The sequence below is a fragment of the Paroedura picta genome, chromosome 6 (assembly GCF_049243985.1).
Source record: "Paroedura picta isolate Pp20150507F chromosome 6, Ppicta_v3.0, whole genome shotgun sequence".
Classification (NCBI taxonomy): domain Eukaryota; kingdom Metazoa; phylum Chordata; class Lepidosauria; order Squamata; family Gekkonidae; genus Paroedura; species Paroedura picta.
The window spans coordinates 23879775-23899293 of NC_135374.1; the positions used below are offsets into that span (position 1 = coordinate 23879775).

The 19519-nt window shown below is 49.0% G+C and overlaps 1 protein-coding gene across 1 annotated transcript in view; it reads right to left on the reverse strand.

The window, feature by feature from the left end:
* Positions 1 to 12744: 12744 nt before the first annotated feature.
* Positions 12745 to 19519, reverse strand: part of FLT3 (fms related receptor tyrosine kinase 3) — a 76064-nt gene continuing 69289 nt past the window's right edge. Inside the window, exons 22-25 of the mRNA XM_077341785.1 lie at positions 19037 to 19148; positions 18174 to 18273; positions 16317 to 16422; positions 12745 to 15317 (exon numbers count right to left, since the gene is read on the reverse strand). Of these exons, the coding sequence (XP_077197900.1) occupies positions 15183 to 15317; positions 16317 to 16422; positions 18174 to 18273; positions 19037 to 19148 (453 nt within the window). The 3' untranslated portion in view covers positions 12745 to 15182. The remainder of the gene's footprint in view (positions 15318 to 16316; positions 16423 to 18173; positions 18274 to 19036; positions 19149 to 19519) is intronic.

The window sequence follows — 19519 nt, forward strand, 5'->3', positions numbered from 1 at the left end:
CTTCTTCCCCCTCCGCATTGTCCATGTGACCCGAAATCTCCGTTTTTTGCCGGCGTTGTGCCCCCTCCCGTGCATAAGTGGTTTGCTTCGCTTCTTCCCCCTCCGCATTTTCCATGTGACCCGAAATCTCCGTTTTTTGCCGGCGTTGTGCCCCCTCCCGTGCATAAGTGGTTTGCTTCGCTTCTTCCCCCTCCGCATTTTCCATGTGACCCGAAATCTCCGTTTTTTGCCGGCGTTGTGCCCCCTCCCGTGCATAAGTGGTTTGCTTCGCTTCTTCCCCCTCCGCATTTTCCATGTGACCCGAAATCTCCGTTTTTTGCCGGCGTTGTGCCCCCTCCCGTGCATAAGTGGTTTGCTTCGCTTCTTCCCCCTCCGCATTGTCCATGTGACCCGAAATCTCCGTTTTTTGCCGGCGTTGTGCCCCCTCCCGTGCATAAGTGGTTTGCTTCGCTTCTTCCCCCTCCGCATTTTCCATGTGACCCGAAATCTCCGTTTTTTGCCGGCGTTGTGCCCCCTCCCGTGCATAAGTGGTTTGCTTCGCTTCTTCCCCCTCCGCATTTTCCATGTGACCCGAAATCTCCGTTTTGGCAGCCGTGCATAATGGGCCATTGTGGAGCTTGCCTGTTCACACAGTAAGCTCCAGTTGCAAAGTGGATTGAAAGGGCATCATTTTTTTTGTGTGTGGAAACACCCACAACTTTTGTGACCCTGGGCACAAGGGTTTTATTTTGTTGTTGTCATTTGCCCTGGCTGCAGAAAGCCTGCTGAAGATGATCCAGCCAGAAATGCCGTGGGGAGAGGGGCGGTAAAGGTAAAAAGAAGGGTGGGAGACAATTGACAGCCAGTTGTGGAAGTTCGCATGTAGCCCGAGGAGGGAAGGTTTGGGATTCCCCAGCAGCCTAACCCCTGCAGTGGCCATTTTGGAGGGAAAGTTGACAATTCACAGGATGGGGGAGGGCTGGGAGGAGGGAACAGCCCCCACCCATTCATGACTGTACCTCTAAGACCTGCAGGGTCCATTCCACAATCATTGGATAATGCGCTTTAGAAGTCGATGTTCTTGTTTTGTACAGGGGAAATAATCAGCTGCAAATGCACATTGAAAGCGCTTTATCCAACGTGATCCTGAAGCTGGAAGGAATGGGGCATTTCCCCAGGGTCTTAAAGGTGCTCCTGGACTCTGATTTTATTGTGCTACTTCAGACCAAGACGGCTACTCATTAGATTCAGCCTAAGAACTGATTAGTTCTTGACCTCTCATTTTGACCCATCAATAGACCCTAGTCTTGGACTCCCTTTCCTTCTGACCTCTGAGGTGGATTTACTCTGTACTACGTATGTGCGTTTTGCCTTGGGCCCGGGTGCCATCAGTGGGTTCAAGCAGGCCACAGGCCCTGGCAAGGATTCTCAGTCCGTCCCGTCCCCCCCCCCCCCCCGTCGCTTCCCCAGGGCTCTCTGGAGCTCCAGCGGGGGATGGGGGTCTCCCCTCCTCTGTTCTCAGCCTGCAACTGAGCCCCGGGCAGGGGGCAGGAGAAGTCCACCCCCCCCCAAGGGATGCTGCCTCCCCCGCGGGGCTGCCAGGTGCCCCGATGCCCAGCTGGCAACCCTGGCGCGCCAGCGCTTCCCCGGCTGTCCACCCGCCCTTCCTGGCATGCGCGGGGGGGGGGGGAGCTCAAAGCCTGCCTGCGCTGCCCCCCGCAGGAGGAATGTTTATGGCCGCCGCCGCCTTCCGGAGCTTCCCAGCCCTGGTTGTCCGGACAACCCCAGCCTTGCCAGGCCCATATAAAATGGGGCCCGCAAAGCCCTTGGTAAACGGAGGGGGGGGCGAGAGGAGAGGAGAGGGTGGCCAAGCCAGCCCTTCCCTCCTTGATAAGATTGGGGGGGGGTGTTTGCCCCCCCAGCAGAGATGGCAGCCAGAGGGTCCTGGACATTCGCCAGAGTCCAACCGGGAGCCTGTGCTCAGGGCATTTCCAGAGGTTCAGGCTGGAACCCTTTCAGGGGCCCTGATCTCGACTTGCTTTCAAAGTGTTGCATCCCATTTCTTGCCCTTCCAAAGCAGGATATGAATCCAGGGTGGAGGACAAGCGCAGGCCCTGGAAGAAACCCTCGGGAGTGCCCTTGGGGGCCTCCTCAGCCAAATGATGTTGTGGGAAGGATCTGGTGGTATACCCAGGAACACCTCAGTGGCCACCGAGATTTACGCAATTATTTATTTCTTTGTTTATTTAAATTAAATTTAATTAAATTTTTAGACTGCCATTCTCCAAAGACTCATGGCAGGTTACATATAGGCATAAACCCCCCAATGAAACTAATTGACCCCTTATCAAACTGACATAAGATAGGCGGCATAACCCCCCCCCCCCCCCAATTCCCAACCAGCCGACTGCCTCAGGGTATGGGGTTTCGCATGATGTTACACCATAGCCTGAGGAAGGGTCCCTTTTATTCCTGCTCAGCCCTGCTTCTGAGACTGGCCCTGGGAACCCCCCCCCCCCAATCAGACTAACAAATGGTTCCTCAGAGGAGGAAGGAAGTTTCTGCTCAGGCAATATAGAAATGACCTTTGGGAAGGGGCTGGCTCCACTGTGCCCCTCAAAGGCCATTACAATCCAGCCCTCAGAACTTGCTCAGGGTTCCCAGCCCCAGAGAAATCAAATTGGACTCAGCCAGGGCCAGGGCCTTTTCAGCCCTGGCACCAGCCTGGTGGAATGGCCTCCCGAGTGAGATCAGGGCCCTGTGGGTCTTGAAGCAGTTCTGTGGGGCCTGCAGTGGAGGCCTAAACAGGGAGCTGGCCTCCCTCCAGACATGGAAAAGAAGGCCTGAGATAGCCATGGCTGTCCTTCATTCTCCTTCCTCTCTGAGTAGAGCACTGGCAGTGCACTTGGGGATTGTCTTTAAATGTAAATTATTAATTTTAACTGCTGGATTTTTAATGCATTATAAAATGTAACTGTTGTGAGCTGTCCTGAGCCCTCAGGGAAAGGGCGGCATAGAAACTGGAGAAAGAATAAATAAAGACTCAAAGTGCCAGAGCTGCTAAGAGTGCCAGGCCTTGGTCTGGTCATTTCCTTGCTTACCCAGATCTACCCCACAGGGTTGTTGTGAGAACAGAGAAGAGAAGAGAAGGGACCCAGGCTGCTTTGGGTCCCTGTTGAATTAAACAAAGTTGAGCTTTCTTTCTTTCTTTCTTTCTTTCTTTCTTTCTTTCTTTCTTTCTTTCTTTCTTTCTTTCTTTCTTTCTTTCTTTCTTTCTTTCTTTCTTTCTTTCTCTCTCTCTCTCTCTCTCTCTCTCTCTCATATCTTTCTCTTTCTCTTTCTCTCTTTCTTTTGTCACTGGATCATAAGAGAAGAGGTTGCTCCTGGGTTGTGCAATGCAGCAACAAGTCTAGTTTGCCTGAGGAGAAGCCACGGAGCCCAGATGCTCTGGGGAGGGAGAAATGAGCAACCCCTTAACAATGTGCTGGGTCCCTTCACAGCTTGTTGCTCTGGCCTTTGGATGCATGAAGTGCAGGACATCCACACCGCAAGCAGCACTGCTGGTAGGGCTGGGGAGAAGAGACTTTCCCCCCACCCCACCCCCTTGGGCAGCTTCTGCTACCTCCTCACTCACCCCGCCCCCCTCGGTTGCTTTCCTGGAAGGAGAAGGGAAAAGGGGTGATTGGGGACAAGGAAGGAGAGCTTCTGAGTTGGCCAGGATCTGTCGTTTCTCAGGGCCTGGAGTTCTTTGCTCCCGGCTGCTCCTCCGTTTCAATTCATAAATAGTTTTACAAGATCTGAAGCACATTCTAGGTTCTTTCAGCATTATATCAGAAACAACTCTCAGGGCAAACCCAGGCCATGTTCTCATCTCCCCATAGCAAACAGTTTTGCCCTGAGGAAGTCTCTCTCTCACCCACACGGGCCCCTATCCCCGCACACCACCCTGTTGTGCAATCCTAACATGGCTAGGAGAAAGGGCCATGGAGCTGAGACCTCCTGGGTGGAAGCCATGGGCCTGGACGGCTTAATCTGGGAATATCCATCCCCTCCCCACCCAGTCTCTTTCTGAACATCTGGATCATAGGCATATATATATATATAGACATACACAATGTTTCTGTCCCCACTTCAAGGTGTTCTTGGATTCAGCTGCAGATGTTCTCCTGCAGACCAACATGGTGGCTCTCCAGAAACTCTCTTTGCAGAGGAAGAAAGAAGGTTTTCCCTTCCAAAGGGCTGCCCCTTTTTGATGTCCCTCCCACCTTTCCCCTCCAAACACAAGCTGGCACATGTGCATCCCTAAACTGTAGTCTTAATCTAACCGCAGGAGGACTCAATTATTTGAAAAAGGCGGTCTGAAGGAAAAAATGGTTTCCATGTGAACTGTTTGCCCTCTCCAGATAGCTTTGCAAGCTCCCCCACCCCACCCCACCCTTGTTCACCCAGCAGGGCACAAGACAATAGGATCAAATCAGGATTTCCTTTTAAAATTTATAGCACTCCTTGCTGCAAGATATTTGTTTTTACGGAGACCAATTGTGAATGGTCCAGTGATTAACATTTGAACAGCAGGCAGCGGATGTGAAGAGTGTAAGCTGTCTGTCATGGCTGGAAGAAACCCCTGGAGGTCTGCAGCCTGCCTTTTTTCTCTGCTACTGCAGTTGTGGCTGGGTGGAATGCCAGGTCCCTAAAACATCCTACAGGCAGCCCAACATCTGGTGGTGGCTCCGATGCCTTTAGACCAGGGGTAGTCAACCTGGGGTCCTCCAGATGTGCATGAACTACAACACCCATGAGCAAACGCTGCAGGGACTCATGGGAATTGTAGTCCATGGACAACTGGAGGACCACAGGTTGACTACCCCTGCCTTAGACTCAGTGGCCGCAAGGAAGGCCACAGAACAGGGCGGGAGCTGGATCCAGGCTGTTCCACAAATGTTATTGTGGCCGGACCAAACACACTCCCCCCATCATAGTATTTGCTGCACAGAGGGCAGCTCAGCAATAGGGAAAGGTATGCAGGACAGCAAGAGTTGCAGCCAGGTAAACCCCATGCAGAGTTCCCCCATCTATCCAGGGGCTCCGAATGGAACAACTGGATCATAGAGCAGGCTGTATGCAGGGTTACTCTGGGGCCCCAAGAAGAAGAAAGAAAGAAAGAAAGAAAGAAAGAAAGAAAGAAAGAAAGAAAGAAAGAAAGAAAGAAAGAAAGAAAGAAAGAAAGAAAGAAGCCTAAGGAAATGCTGATCACTACTTTGGTATCAGGAGGTCAGTTTCTTCCAGGCCAGACTGCTCAGTTAAGTTGGAGCTGGGTTGTGGGGGCATCATTTGGGCATGGAATTGGGGTCACTGTGGGTGGGCAGGTAGTTGAGAATTTTCTGCATCCTGCAACGGGTTGGACTAGATGACCCTGGAGGGACCAACTCTCTCATTCTATGAAAGAAAGAAAGAAAGAAAGAAAGAAAGAAAGAAAGAAAGAAAGAAAGAAAGAAAGAAAGAAAGAAAGAAAGAAAGAAAGAAAGAAAGAAAGAAAGAAAGAAAGAAAGAAAGGAGTGTATGTTATAGAGACGCTGCTGCTGTTGATGCAGCCCAAAACTGCATTTGCCTTTTGGTTACCGCATCCCAGTGCTGACTCCTGTTTGGTGTATGGACTACTAAGCTCCCGATCCTTTCCGCTAGTCCTCCCGGTAAGACACGTCTCCCCCATCCTGTCATTATGCACATGTCTCTGTTAAAATTCATTCTGTTCGTTGGAGCGCCAGCCTGCCAAGATCACCCCACACCTCCTCCATTCCGCCTTGTCCTGCCTCTTCTTTCCATCTCCAGTGCCTTTCCTTAAAGAACAAAGGAGGAGAGGAAAAGACTTTGTAACTTTGGCATGCAGGCTCAAGGCCCATTTAATAATAATAGTCGCTTGAAATGTAGATGCTCCGGAGGAATAATCAGAGGGGGTCTTAAGCATGGGGCCCACTGAAGAGGGCGTGCGAAGAGAAAGCAGGGGGTGCTTCATCTGCAAACAGGCGCTTGCTTGCCACGGTCCTGCCCTGGATCTCTGCATGCACCCCGGGAAATGGCAGATGGGGCTTTCGAACCCTAGACGTGGGGCTGGTCAGTGCCCCCTTCTTCTCCAGCTCTGGGGTCATCCCCACCAGCAAGGTCTTTCCCTTTCAGCCCGGGGTGCTTAGCCAAAGTCTGCTGCGCAGGGTGCTGTGGGAGCCACCTTCTGCCCCCCCCCATCCCTTCCCTTGGGGGTTTTGTTTGCAAGCAGGATTTTTTTAAAAAAAAAAACCTCCCTGAATGCTTTTGGTGGCCAAGGAGGGGGGGGGGGAGCAGGAACCCTGTGGGAGAGCGACCTGTGGAATTTATGGCTTCCCCTAAGCACAGGCCCGATAAGAAGTTAAAAAGCATCTTGGGCCTTTTCAAGCTGCTCAGCCCCCAGGCTTTGATGTAGATTACATTGCAGAATAAGCCAGCACTTTTGTCCTGGAGATGATATTGGGCTGGTTGGGAGACCCGCCTCTGGGAACCCTGGCCGAGCATGGGGGGGGGGGGGAGCTCGGCCCAGACTCAAATTAGACTGCATATGCCTGTGCGTGTGTGTGTGTGTGTGTGTGTTTGTGTCGCCCCTTTCATCATTTCCCACCATCTCGATGGGAGGGACAAGAAAGGCTGGGCTTGTATCTCCCCTCCCTCTGAGCTTCTGGTTTAGGGAGTTATCTCCCCCCAACAAACCACACATATTTCACACTCAGCCACATACAGTTTTCTCCAGGAACTTTGGGAAGATTATTCTCCACAGTGGAGGTAAAGTCAGTGAGGAGGGGAGGGTTATCTGGGGAGCTGTGGGGCTAAAGCGAGGTCTGAACCCAAATCTCCCCATTTCCAGGCTTGTCGGCTCCACCTGGACTCTCCAGAATCCTCGCTCTCCGCATGGCCGGCTGATCCACCCTGCAAGGAGATAGGGGCCACCCTCACTCTGTGTTTGCCTGACATTGGGTTACTTTTGTGCATCTGTTGCACTCGTTGTGGGCATGTGCAGGAGTGGTTTAAGGATACGCGGGGCTTGTAGCGCCAGAGCCAGCTTCAGGATTTGCTGGGCCCTAGCCGAGTTTAATTGAGGCAGGAGCAGCCAGACTGAGGGCGGAAGGCTCCCTCCCCCAGTAGAAAGGGGTGTCACTCTGAGTGCCCTTAAAGGCAGAAAAGGGAGGAGGAGAGAGGTTACAGCTTTGTCCCATGGGGGGAGGAAGCCACCTCGTGGGGCCCCTGGAAGCAAGGGGCCTGTAGCATCAGCTACATGGATCAACTGGCCCTAGGCATGTGTGGACATGATTCCTGAGAGGCTTCAAGAGAACAAGAGCCCCTTTTAAAGGGAAGGGGTATCCTTGGCAATATAGCTTTCATCTGGGCACACGGAGGTAGCTGCCTGGTAGTAGCAGTGACTGGTAGCCCTTGCCCAAGGTCCCAGGGCATCTTTACCAACCCCTCAAAAGATGGCTTGAAGTGGAGATGGAGGAGATTTAACTAGGACCTTCTCCAAGTGCAGGGGGTGGTTGACCACCAAGCAACACATGCCATAAGAGATTATGCGCAAAACACCCTTTTCTCCAAATGGAGAAATTTGCTGTAAAATCACAACCTAAACATGTTTAAATATGCTTGAATTCCACTGATTAGACACGATAGCCCACTTTCCTGGAGAGGCACCCCCCCTAAAGATGGAATTTGAGCTGAAGGAAGTTCTGCTGAAGGAAGTCCTGTGCTAATTATTTTATTAGGAGTTATTTTTAAATTCTCCCATTCACCTGTATGGCTTGCTGTCTGGCCCCTTCCAAGGCTGATCGATACATTTGATAGAAACTCAGCATGGTGTGCTGGTTGGGATTTAGGATCTAGGAGATCCAGTTCAAATCTTCCCTCTTCTAAGGGAGCTTGCTGGGTGATCTTGGGCTGGTTTTACACAGTCTAAACTAACTCAGAGAATGGTGAGAATGAAACAGAGAAGAGGCCATATGCCAGCCACTTTGGGGAGAAATGTGGATGCTAAACCAATAACTAGATACTGTCTGGATGCAATGCCAAGGATAAGGTTATGATTATGTTTTGGGCTTCCTTCAGTTTAGAGCTTGTCTTGAAGGCCCATTGTCACTCTCACATAAATCAAGGAACTAAAGCTTTGTTCTGCCCCAAGGCACCAAAAAGGGCAGACTCGAACACAAGTCTCTCTCCAGCCCAGCATTCAGGTATTGGGCAATCCCAGCTCTTCCCATTTTAATAAATTCAGAGATGGAAATAAAGTTTAAAAAACGACAACAAATAGAATAAATGAGCCTATTTTGGAACGCGAATTTGCGACAGTCATAAATGCCAAAGGCCTGTAGCGAAAAGGAAATTGGAGAGCCACCCCCTCCTGACCCCCCTCCCACTCTGAGCCTAGACTGCCGCCTCCCCAAAAGATGTCCCAGGTTGTTTTGTTCCATTTATGACACCTTGGGCCTCAGCTCATTCCCCAGGAAGTAAGTTGTATTGATTTCAACTGAGCCATAGAGGGAGGGGGACGGCTTCCGTGTCTGAAGGACTACCGTAGACTCTTCCCAGCAGGATCTGGACAATCTCCATCCAGCACATAGCAAAAGACTTGCATACACCATACATGTATCTCCACTGTGCCCCAAATCTCAGTTTGATGAACCTCAGTCCCTCAACCATTGGTGCCCATAGCCCAGGGCCGTCCTTTCATTCTGTAGAAGGGGTGCCAGGGGGAATGATGGGCTGGGGGTGGGGGAAGCAGCTTTCAAGGAAGACCCCTTTCCAAGCACAGGGCTGAGGTTAAGAGCAGTGGCCACTAATCTGGAGAACAGGTTTGATTCCCTGCTTCTCCACCTGCAGCTAGATGCGTGACCTTGGGCCAGTCACAGTCCTCTCGGCCTCACAGAGTGTCTGTTGTGGGAAGAGGAAGGGACGGTAATCCTAAGCAACCAGCTCTCTCATATTTTTATTTATTGATTTGATTTATCAACTGCTCCTCTCTGCAAGCAGTTAAAAAAGGGATGTTGTCTCACCTCCCCAGTGTGAGGAAAATGACGTGCTGCCAGTTTATTATTTATTTGTTTCATTAAAAGATTTGCCCCCCACCCACCTTTCCTTGCGGCCCAAGGCTGCTCACAGGTGACCATTAAAACATTACTTAAAATGGTAGATTAAGACCCCAGATTACCCACCCCTCACTCTCTATGGATCAAATACATATTTCCAGTCAAATGCTGGCTCCCTTTCTGTTTGGAAATAATTACTACACTCATCTGCTCTTTGGTCCTCAAAAGGTCCTATCACCTGTCTTGTATCAGGTGACTTTGGGAGGCTTCAGTTGACTATACATTTAACTTCTCAAAACCTTTTTATCCTACTGGGAGCAGTAGAAAAAATGATTATCTTTCTAGACTTCAAAAGAACTCTCTTAGAGGGGCTTCTAAAGTTTCCTGCATTGAGCAGGGGGTTGGACTAGATGGCCTGTCTGACTCCTTCCAACTCTATGATTTTAGGATTCTTCAAGGAAAGAGACAGGAAATCCATAGAGTAAGTTTTGTCAAGTCCAATCCTGTCAGATCTCAGAAATTAGTAGGCTAGTATTTGGATGGGAGACCTCTGAGGATTTCATCCAGGTCTGAATCCCTCCCTCTGCCATGGAAGCTTGCTTGGTGACCCTGGCCCAGTCACTCTGTCTCGGCCTACCCTACCTCACAGGGTTGTTGTGAAGATGCCATGGAGGAGTGGGAAATGATGTCAGCTATTTTGGATCCCTGTTCAGGAGAAAGGCAGACTTCCAAAGAAAATAAATGATTGCTTTTGCTAGAAACAGATATACTATAATTTTGCTCTGGGTACTCAGATCTAAGGAGGTCTTCTTGAGGCCCAGCGTGGCCAAGTGGCAAAGGGAGATGAACTCTTGTCTGGAGAACTGGATTTGATTCCCCATTTGTCCACCTGCAGCCAGCTGGGTGCCCTTGGGCCAGTCACAGTCTCTGTCAGAACTCTTAGCCTCCCCTACTTCACAGGGTGTTTGCTGCAGGGAGAGGACGGGTAGGCAATTGTAAACCATTTTGAGATTCCTTTGGGCAGTGAAAGGCAGGGTACAAAAAGCAGCGCTGCTTCTTCTTTGTCTTCTACCTTCCCTATCGCTTTTCAGGTGGTTGTAGAAAATATAAGCCACCCGGCAGAAAGCACAACGGTAGGTACAGGTGGAGGGAGCAAATGAAGCCATACAAGAAGGGACCACAGTCCCACTGGCCGAGAATCAGACCAGGCCGAATGCCCAGTGCCTGGGGGCACCCACAAGAAGCACCCCAGCATTACTTCGAAGGCATTTGGGAACAGCCCTAGCTGCCCTAGCCTCCTTGTGCCATTTCACCCTCTGCATACAGTTCTTGCTCCAAAGGCCCCAGGAGGAGTGCCAGAGGACTGAAAGAGAGGTTTGGGAGCTTGTGGGCACATGGGGGGGGGGAGGAGGCGTTGAGTGTGTGAGCAGCATAAGTACAGCGGGAGATTCCAAATAGTGTACCTTCCCTAAAACTAGTATTTCCCTAAACGATATCTGGAATTAGAAACCTTGAAAAACAGGTGTGTGTGTGAGTCTAACCACATTTGAGTCAGGAGTATTTGTTTTGAAAATCCCCCCTCCATTCTCTCCCCCCCCCCCCCCCCCCGCTCCTTGAAGGAATGCAAAAGTATATGCAAATATTTATCTTGTAAGGCCCTGCCAAAAACAAAAGCCCAACTATGAAAACATGATCTTACAGCATCACCTAGTGTTCAAAATTGTAAAATCAGGGCTGGTGGAGGGACATATCTAGCAGAGTCAAGAAGACCAGGGGGATATTATATACATTTCATTTCAACTTGATTCCAACAACCGGTACTCATTTGGGAAGGACACGGTTGGAACATCTGTTGCTCTTCATGTTTGCAGAGAGCACAAGGAGGCAGAAGAGCTCTGCAGCTTGGGGGATGAACTGAATACAGGCTGCAACAGGAGACGGTGTTGTGGGCCAAATTTGCAATCCAGGAGGTGGGGAAGCTTTGAGGTAGAACTCATTTTACCCAGGGCACTTGGAGAAGTAAATAAATAGTGATGGGGCAGCATCTTTGTGCCAGACTACAAGCCACGCTGAAGATCTATGATCATGTCTCCAGATGAGGGATTCCCAAACAGGAGTCTGCAGACATCTGGGGGTCCACAGGCTTACCCCTCCTGCCTTAATGGACTCAGCCATAAGTTGGGAATGGGTCATTTCCCTCCCCCTCCCTCCTGAACATGAGTGAGTTCTCTTGTGGTTTCTGAGCCTGGGAGGAGATGGAGCCTGCATGCCTCCTCCTGCCTTTAACGGCCTCCTATCTCTCCCCCCCCTTTCGCACAGTCCTCCTTGAGCCGGCTTCTTAACGTGGGTGGTGATGTCATTTCCAGTAGAATGTCACTTCCGGGGAGCAGGGCAGGAAGGTGTGGCCAGTTGATATCACTCCCGGGGCTCCTTGAAGCCTGAAAAATTATTTTAGGGAATCCTCTGTGGTCAAAAGGTTGAAAAAGGCTGCCCTAGATGTACGTACTGAGGCAGCATCGGGCAACAGCCTAGGCTAGGGTCATGGAGAATTTTCTCAAATGGAAATATCTCCCCCCACCCCTGTCTCTCATGTCCCCTACAGGGGGGGAATACAGATACCAAACATGACTTGATATGAGAAGGGTGATGGTGTCCTGGAGCTCAGTTAAGGCTATCAGAAAACACCCAATATGGCTGCATTTACTCAGGTCAGATAGTAAATGGCTGCTAGCTATGACGGGCATCTTCTTCCTCCTTCTGCTGGTCGCCTGGCAGCAGGGGTCGAAGGCAGGGGTCGAAGGCATCATTCTGCTGCCCCCCCCCGGTGTGACTAGAATGCTGAGCGGAATGAGACTTGGGTCTGATACAGCAGGGCTCTTATGTGCTTAGGTAAAGCGTCCATGCGCCACAGTACCACTTGCCCCCTTGTGTGATTGGAAAATTGGTATTTTAGTCAAATTTATATCCTCTCTTGCTGGTTCTTTATCGGTTTTCTTCCACCTTTCTGCTACTGACCTCTCCCAGCCTAGCCCAATACTAGAAGCAGTAGTGGTCACTGAATCTATTGGCTTGTTGATCCAGGGAGCAAAGGACGGCAATGCTGATGGGATGAGAATAAGTAAATACAAACTTATATGATGCTGCCTTATACTGTGTTGGACCATCCATCAAGGTCGGTATTGTCTACTCAGACTGGGAGCTGCTCTTCAGGATCTCAGGTGGAAGTCTTACAACATACCTGATCCTTTTAACGAGGGGTAGTCAAACTGCGGCCCTCCAGATGTCCATGGACTACAATTCCCAGGAGCCCCTGCCAGCAAATGCTGGCAGGGGCTCCTGGGAATTGTAGTCCATGGACATCTGGAGGGCCGCAGTTTGACTACCCCTGCTTTTAACTGTAGATGCTGTGAATTGAACCTGTGACCCTCTGCATGCAAAGTAGAGGCTCTTCCACTGAACCATGGCCCCAAGCATGCATCAGGGGTGTGTGTGTATAAATAGTTTCCTGTTTCCCAAAGCATGTGTAAGCCTTCTGAAACAAGACCTACATGGTTTGGACAAATTGCACACATATTCCAAAAATGTTTTCCAGCAGACACCCACCCCCCCGGATCGAGGCAAACAAAGCAATCCGTTGACCTGAAGAGCCAATAGAGCATTTAAAGACGTATTTATTTATTCACTGAACATTTGTACTGCTCTGCTACAAAGCTGCACAAAGCATAGCCCAAAGTTAACCCACCCCAATATATAAAAATATCAATTATGTAAATAAAAACAATTGCTCATTGGCAGGACATATTAGCCACAAAGTTCTAAAAAAACAATTTATTTATAAAAAGAGCAAGAGGTTCCTTATAGAGTAATGAAGTCTGTGGCAGGGGGTGAGCCTTCATGAGTCACTGCTCACTTCTGTCTGCCACCAGTTTTGTTTGGCTTTCAGGTGAGACTGGACTCTTGCTCTTTTCTCCTGCTACGGACAGACTCACGTAGCTCTTTGTCTTGACCTATCTCCAGAAAGGCAGTTATCACTGATCAGTTGAGGAGCGTGATAAGCTTGATATGCAGTTACCCAGGGGAACCACTGACAGGAGATGCATCCTTCTCAATATATCCCTCAGATCCTATGTCACTGAAGCAGTACTTCATAGAACCATAGAGCTGGAAGGGGCCACACAGGACATCTAGTCCACCCCCCCTGCTCAAGGCAGGATCATTCTAAAGGACCCGTGATAAGTATCTGTCCAGCCACTGCTTGAAGACCACCAGGGAGGGGGAGCTTTCATTAGTTTGCCTTCCAGCCTCAGTAACAGTAATAATTAGAAGTGAGCCCAATTTTTAATCATGTAAAATTCCCTGTTTCACAGAGTAGCTTACTGTAAAGTGTAAAATTTTAAATAAGAATGCAAAATTTTATCACTAGATCCCCATCCATCCATCCATCCATCCATCAATTTTATAGTATGCCATCCTCCTTGAACTCAAGGCGGATTATATAACAGTACCCCCATAAAAGCCCCATTAAAAAATAACCCAACAGACTCTAAAAGCTGAAAAGGCCCAAGATGGTAGAAAAGAAGAATCCTCCAGGCTCCCCACAACCATCCATGAAGGGGTTGTCAGGTGGAATAGCAAAGCCTGAGGGGGCCCATTGACCTTAACAGGCCTGGCGGAAGAGCTCCGTTTTACAGGCCCTGCGGAACTTTGACAGCTCTGTCAGTGTTTTGGTATTCTATAGGCTCATTGATATCTTTTTATTATTGTTCTTCCCAGCAAATGTAACATTTCACAAGTTGTCCTCTATTAAATATTGTAGCATATCAGCTGTCAAATACTTTCAAAAATATTGAACTGTTTCCATACAGAATACTGTTAAAGCGGTAATACTGCCATTATCAAAAGTTGTCATATATTACCTGCCAAATAGAAAAGGGGGTAGGATTTTGAAATAAAATATTAAATAATACTGATATCCAACAAAATCCCAAAGTCAAAAATCAAATAATATGATACCTAGTAACAGCTATATCCAGTGGATATTCAACAAATATCTCAGGGGTGGCCAAAATGTGGCTCTCCAGACGTCCACGGATTACAATTCCCACGAGCCCCTGCTAACACATGCCACAATCTGGCCGCTCCTGAAATCTATGAACCTTCAAAGGAGAGCAAAGTCAGCAAAGGACCATGTCTGGGAGAATGTTTGGGGAACAAATTATTTTAAGCTCTGACAGGAGTTGTGAGCTAATTCTTGATTAGGAGGAGGGTTCTCTTTGGAGGGCATTGCTTGATTCCCATCTCTTTGAATTTGCAGATCTCCCCCCCCCCCCAAGCTTCCACTTTGTGAGCAACTCCTGGGATTGTTGTCCCAGGTGCCTGTTCAGTGAGCTCCAATCCCTGATCTGCGGTGGCATCCCCAGCCGGAGTTTCCCTGCTGCCCTCTTCCTACCCCCTAGCTCTTCACTGCTTTGCTTCTTCCTTGTAATTCTGCCCACAGATAATCCTCCAGGACAGTGTCCCTTGCAGTAGACAACCAGTGGCAGTGGACAGCTCACTGCTCAAGATCCCAGACTCATTCCACCCTTCTTGCAGCGTAGCATGAAAGCAGTGTGAAGCAAGCCGATCCAGAGGTTATCCGTGTGAAACCTCCTGTTTCCCTGAAATGTCCACTCCCAATATAGTCTCTTGCTAATCTGATGTAACACAGTGTGTGTTTGTGCATGTCTGGGTGTTCTGAGGATTTTCTACTCAACAAGGGCAACAAGAGTTAGTATCGGAGCACTGAGCATCCCTGTGTAAACCGCCGAAGTACAAATGTGCCTAACTCTTTGGGCTTGCCTTTGAACCCGCACGGACTGTCTGGCGCTAGCTACAGCAGGAGAGAAATCATCTGGCTGGGTGGGGAGCATAGGCATCTCAGCAAACAACTGGCCCTTGTGGGAAATGCCCCTTTCCCTGGTACAGCCAGCATGCCAGCGAGTTTCATTTCAAAGCAAAGATGAGGCAGGACTGGACAAGAGGAATTCTACAGCGGTGACAGCAGCTAGCCTGTTCCCTTTTCATTCATTCAGCTTATGCGTTCTTTAAAAAAGACATCACAAATGGGAATTATTTCTCCCTTGCAGCCTCTTCATCACGACCTGCAATGGTGCTTGGAAGGGGATCGGCTTCCCTTACGCTGAGCGGGCTGCTTCTGGAGCCAAGTGCCTCTTCAAGGTTCCCACTCTTGGTTGTTTGGCACACCTGCGTTTTAGGATGGGAAACGTAAGAGTCAGACAGCATTCCCCGATCCGGTTAATGTCAATGTTACCATTAGACCTGTCGTTGCTTAAACTGTTTGCTGGTGCCCGAGGGGGGTTTTCAGATGTCATGGATCCTCCCCCAAATGCTGGGAGGTAGGCTAGGAATATGTGAGAGATCCAGTAGAGCAGTGACCCCCAACCTCCGGTCCGGGGACCGGTAGTGATCCATGGATCAGTTGGTACCGGGCATTGTATCTGACAGCGTTTGCTGTCAGGGGCTCATTGGAATTGTAGTCCATGCACATCTGGAGGACCACAGGTTGACTACCCCTGATCTAGGGGACCCGCATGCAAATCACTCCTTGTCCCATGGGAGCTGGAGGCCAAGCACCCCCTCAGCCCCACCCACCTCACATGGGAAATAGGAGAACATGTAAGCCCAAGGGGGTTCTCACTGGGGGGGCAGGGGGGAAGGCAGGGGCTCCTGGGAATTGTAGTCCATGGACATCTGGAGGGCCGCAGTTTGACTACCCCTGCCCTACAGTGTTCCAAGAAACTGTCCACAACTCATTGGGATTTTTCACCCCCACCAGAAGATCTTGTGGTCAGCCCTGGAAGTCTAAGGGCCAGCCCAGTTCTAGGGACTCAGGCTGCAGCACGAGTGGCTTTTCTCCCCAATGGAAGGCAAAGGGCAACCTCACACTCTGCCTGGAAAGGGGACAGAACAGTCTTCCGTCTCCACAGGGGGTCCTCAGTGGTATCTGCTCAGACATCACGACCTCTCCCTTCTCACTGCAAGGCTGGAGGAAAGGCCAGAGTGCAGCTGTGCTGGAGCTTCCCCAGAGGAATTTCCCCAAAGGGCAACATCAGTCAGCAGCAGGGGACATTGCCCTCCACCATCCTAGGAAAAGATTTTCAGCACAGAAATGCAGAGAGAGAGAGAGAGAGAGAGAGAGGGAGGGAGGGAGGGAGAGAAGTGCTTGTTTTCCGGGTTACTCACTGCTCCTTCTGCATCAGCCAGCTGGCAGGCCAGAAGGGAAAGCAGCTGCGAAAAGGACGGTCTTTTCCTGGCATCCAAAGCCCAGCAGGAGCACAGTATAAAATATCTGCAAAGATAGCAACAGAAAACTGCAGGGAGAAAATATGGGATTCTTTCCCCAAGCAAAAGCTAGGCCACTTGGATAGGAATATGTCCCATGCCACAGGCCCTGCTGCAGCACCCAAGAGGTAGATTTTGCTGACTCTGTTGTCCTGTGCAATTACAGCTACATGGAGTTCAGCTTGAACCTTCCAACCACCCTCCAGCCCCTGCTCGGTTGGAGATGTGACAGGGGTGGATCCCCATCTGGAGATCTGGCTCTACACCCATCAGATGTTGTTTTGGCTTCGCTCTTAGCCGGAATAAATGTCCAAGTGCATCGAGTCTGCCCTATGGCAGAAAAGACTCCAATCAAATCACACTGGACTTCATTCTTTTTGTAGCCCACCTGAAATCAACCTAAGAAGAGACTTGGCACGGGGTGGGGGGGGGGGGTTGCTGTTTGGGGCCACTGCAATAGCAGGCTTTCCTCTCTAGGTGGGGCTGCTGCCACTTTCTCCGTTAACACCCAAAGACATCTGCTTTACTTAGTACCCCAAACGCGTAACATAGGTGGCCAGGAGTTATTTATGTGAACTAACAGGAACTTCTTTAAATCTCCCTGACTTTAAGCACTCTGCTGTGTTTACAGAACAAATTCCGAGTCCAGCCAGCGGCACGTTGAAGGCCAACAAAGTTTTATTCAAGGGACGAGCGTTCCTGCGCATGCACCCCTCCTCAGATGCAATGCCCTTATTTAAAAAAAAAAAACACATTGTATCTGAAGAATACACGAATACACGTGTGCGTGAAAGCTCACGCCTTGAATAAAACTTTGTTGGCCTTCAGGGTGCCATTGGGCTCATAATTTGTTCTGCGGCTTCAGCCCAACACGGCTGCCCACTTGAAACTGTTGTCTTTACAGCAGGGGTAGTCAACTGGTCCTCCAGATGTCCATGGACTACAATTCCCAGGAGCCCCTGCCAGCAAACGCTGGCAGGGGCTCATGGGAATTGTAGTCCATGGACATCTGGAGGACCACCGGTTGACTACCCCTGCTTTACAGAGTTTGCTAAGAGGGGCCCTTTCCCAGCGTCACTTCAGCACTGCCAGCGTGGTCTTGGAACTTCCACCTGGTCCTCGGTAGGCAGAGGGGTGGGATAAGTGGATGGCATTTTGGACCACTATCATTTGGGTGGGAAGAGGACCAGCTAATTCTCTCTCTTTCTTAAAGCCTAGAAATGTTCCTAAGCTAAAAGAAAGATTTTGTTCTTTGAATGGAAGTTGCCGTGTCATAAATGGTTAAAAAGTTGGTCCCAAGCCAGTTTTGGAGTGGGGCAAGCCCTCCTCTAATGGCTGGGAGGTACCAAGAAGCAAGAATGCTCTAGCAACCTTACTGGTGGCCTAGTTCCACTTGGGAGCCCTGTTCTCAGGAGGACCACGCAGTCTGTGCTGTCTCCGTGTTCAGCATCCATCATGACTGCATAACCTGGTGTTTCTTGACATAAAAGCCAGGTGAGCCGTACAGACTGGAAACAATTTGCATGTCCCATTCTAGTACTGCCTCATGGGAGTTGTAGTCTGTTTACCAAGACTATTCTAGTTTTTTTTTCAAATTTTGAGCAAAAAATGTTGAGGTGATCTGTCAAAGGGCTTATTTCATGGATAAACAAGCAATTGATACCTGAATGCCTCTCACTTTCTCTCTGAAGTTCACAAAACCCATACAGAATACATTTTTTTTTTTGCTATCTAATCAAGAATATCCCCTAGGCTTACATTTCTTCAGTAGCATAAAAAGGGCGATCCATTTTAAATCCATTTTTAATAAGCTTGTAGAAATTTGCATCAACTTGCATTCCAGGATAGGGATTCACACCTAAAGAAAGAAAGTTTTCTAGTAAGGAACAATCTTTGAGACACAGAACCTGGGCCAGGCTTTTTTGACTCCTTTTATGTGGCTTATTTTGAAATTGTGGACATTTAATCGCAAGGTTATAGGGGCACTGGAGGTAGATATAAGAATTGATTTTTGATGTATTTAAAACTTTTAAGACTACATATGGGTTTTTAATCTTGCTGATGTGAGCCACCCCAAGACAATCTGGAGAGAAACCAAAGCACTAAATAACTGACTGACTGAATGACATAATGAATGAATGATGAATGAATGATGCCCTAGGACCTTCCTTGCCAATCTATCTGGTTCTGCACTTTGCTTTGACACATGCCTGGAACCAGATGAAATCCATCCTCTTCCACTGTCCTTCTAACTGCACATGGAAGAAAGGCCTCTACTACTTGTATTAACTGTTTGTGGTTTTACTGCAGTATTACATATGATGAGACATTACTGTTTTTAATTATTTATTTTGATGGCATTGTGTTATTTTAATTCTTTGTTATCGTTTGTCTCTGCATCAGATGGAAAGGTATAGTATAATAATTGCAGCAAACAAAACAGGATAAAATATCACTCTTGGCTGTTCAATATTTATCTGGTGAATTGTCTTGATTGCCTTGTGCTGGGTTTAGTGACATTGAAATAACCCCTCCCCTCCATTCTTCCACTCTTGTGAATATATAACTTATAAATATATAGTTTGTAATAGTTGCTCTAGGCAATATTATCCAAAACATACCAAGGGAGAAGATTTCCCACAGTAAGATTCCATAAGACCAGACATCACTTTTAATGGTGTATATCCCTTCGAATAAGCTTTCAGGTGGCATCCACTTGACAGGTAAGCGAGCCTAGACTCAGGGGGAAGAAGGGAAAAAAGATTCATTTGTGCACTAAAAGTTGCACACCTTAAAGGAGGAAAAAGTCACATGAACTTTGGTAGCAACAGACATTATGGCAAACAGAGGGTTGTTGTTACAAGAAGAAACCTTGAAAATCCTCATGCTAGTATATTCCTCTCTGCTCACCTCTCACGTGGTTGACGAGTGGGAGGCTTTTGTGTTCCCAGTCAAGCCAATCAGAATCTAACAGGTAAGGCTGTGGCTCTTGGGCCCAGAGCTTGGCATGCTGAAGGCCCCAGGTTCAATCCCCAGCATTGTGGGTTAAAAAGGGATCGGGTATTAGTTGCGGAAGTGAAAGTGCCTCTTCTGAGACCTGGAGA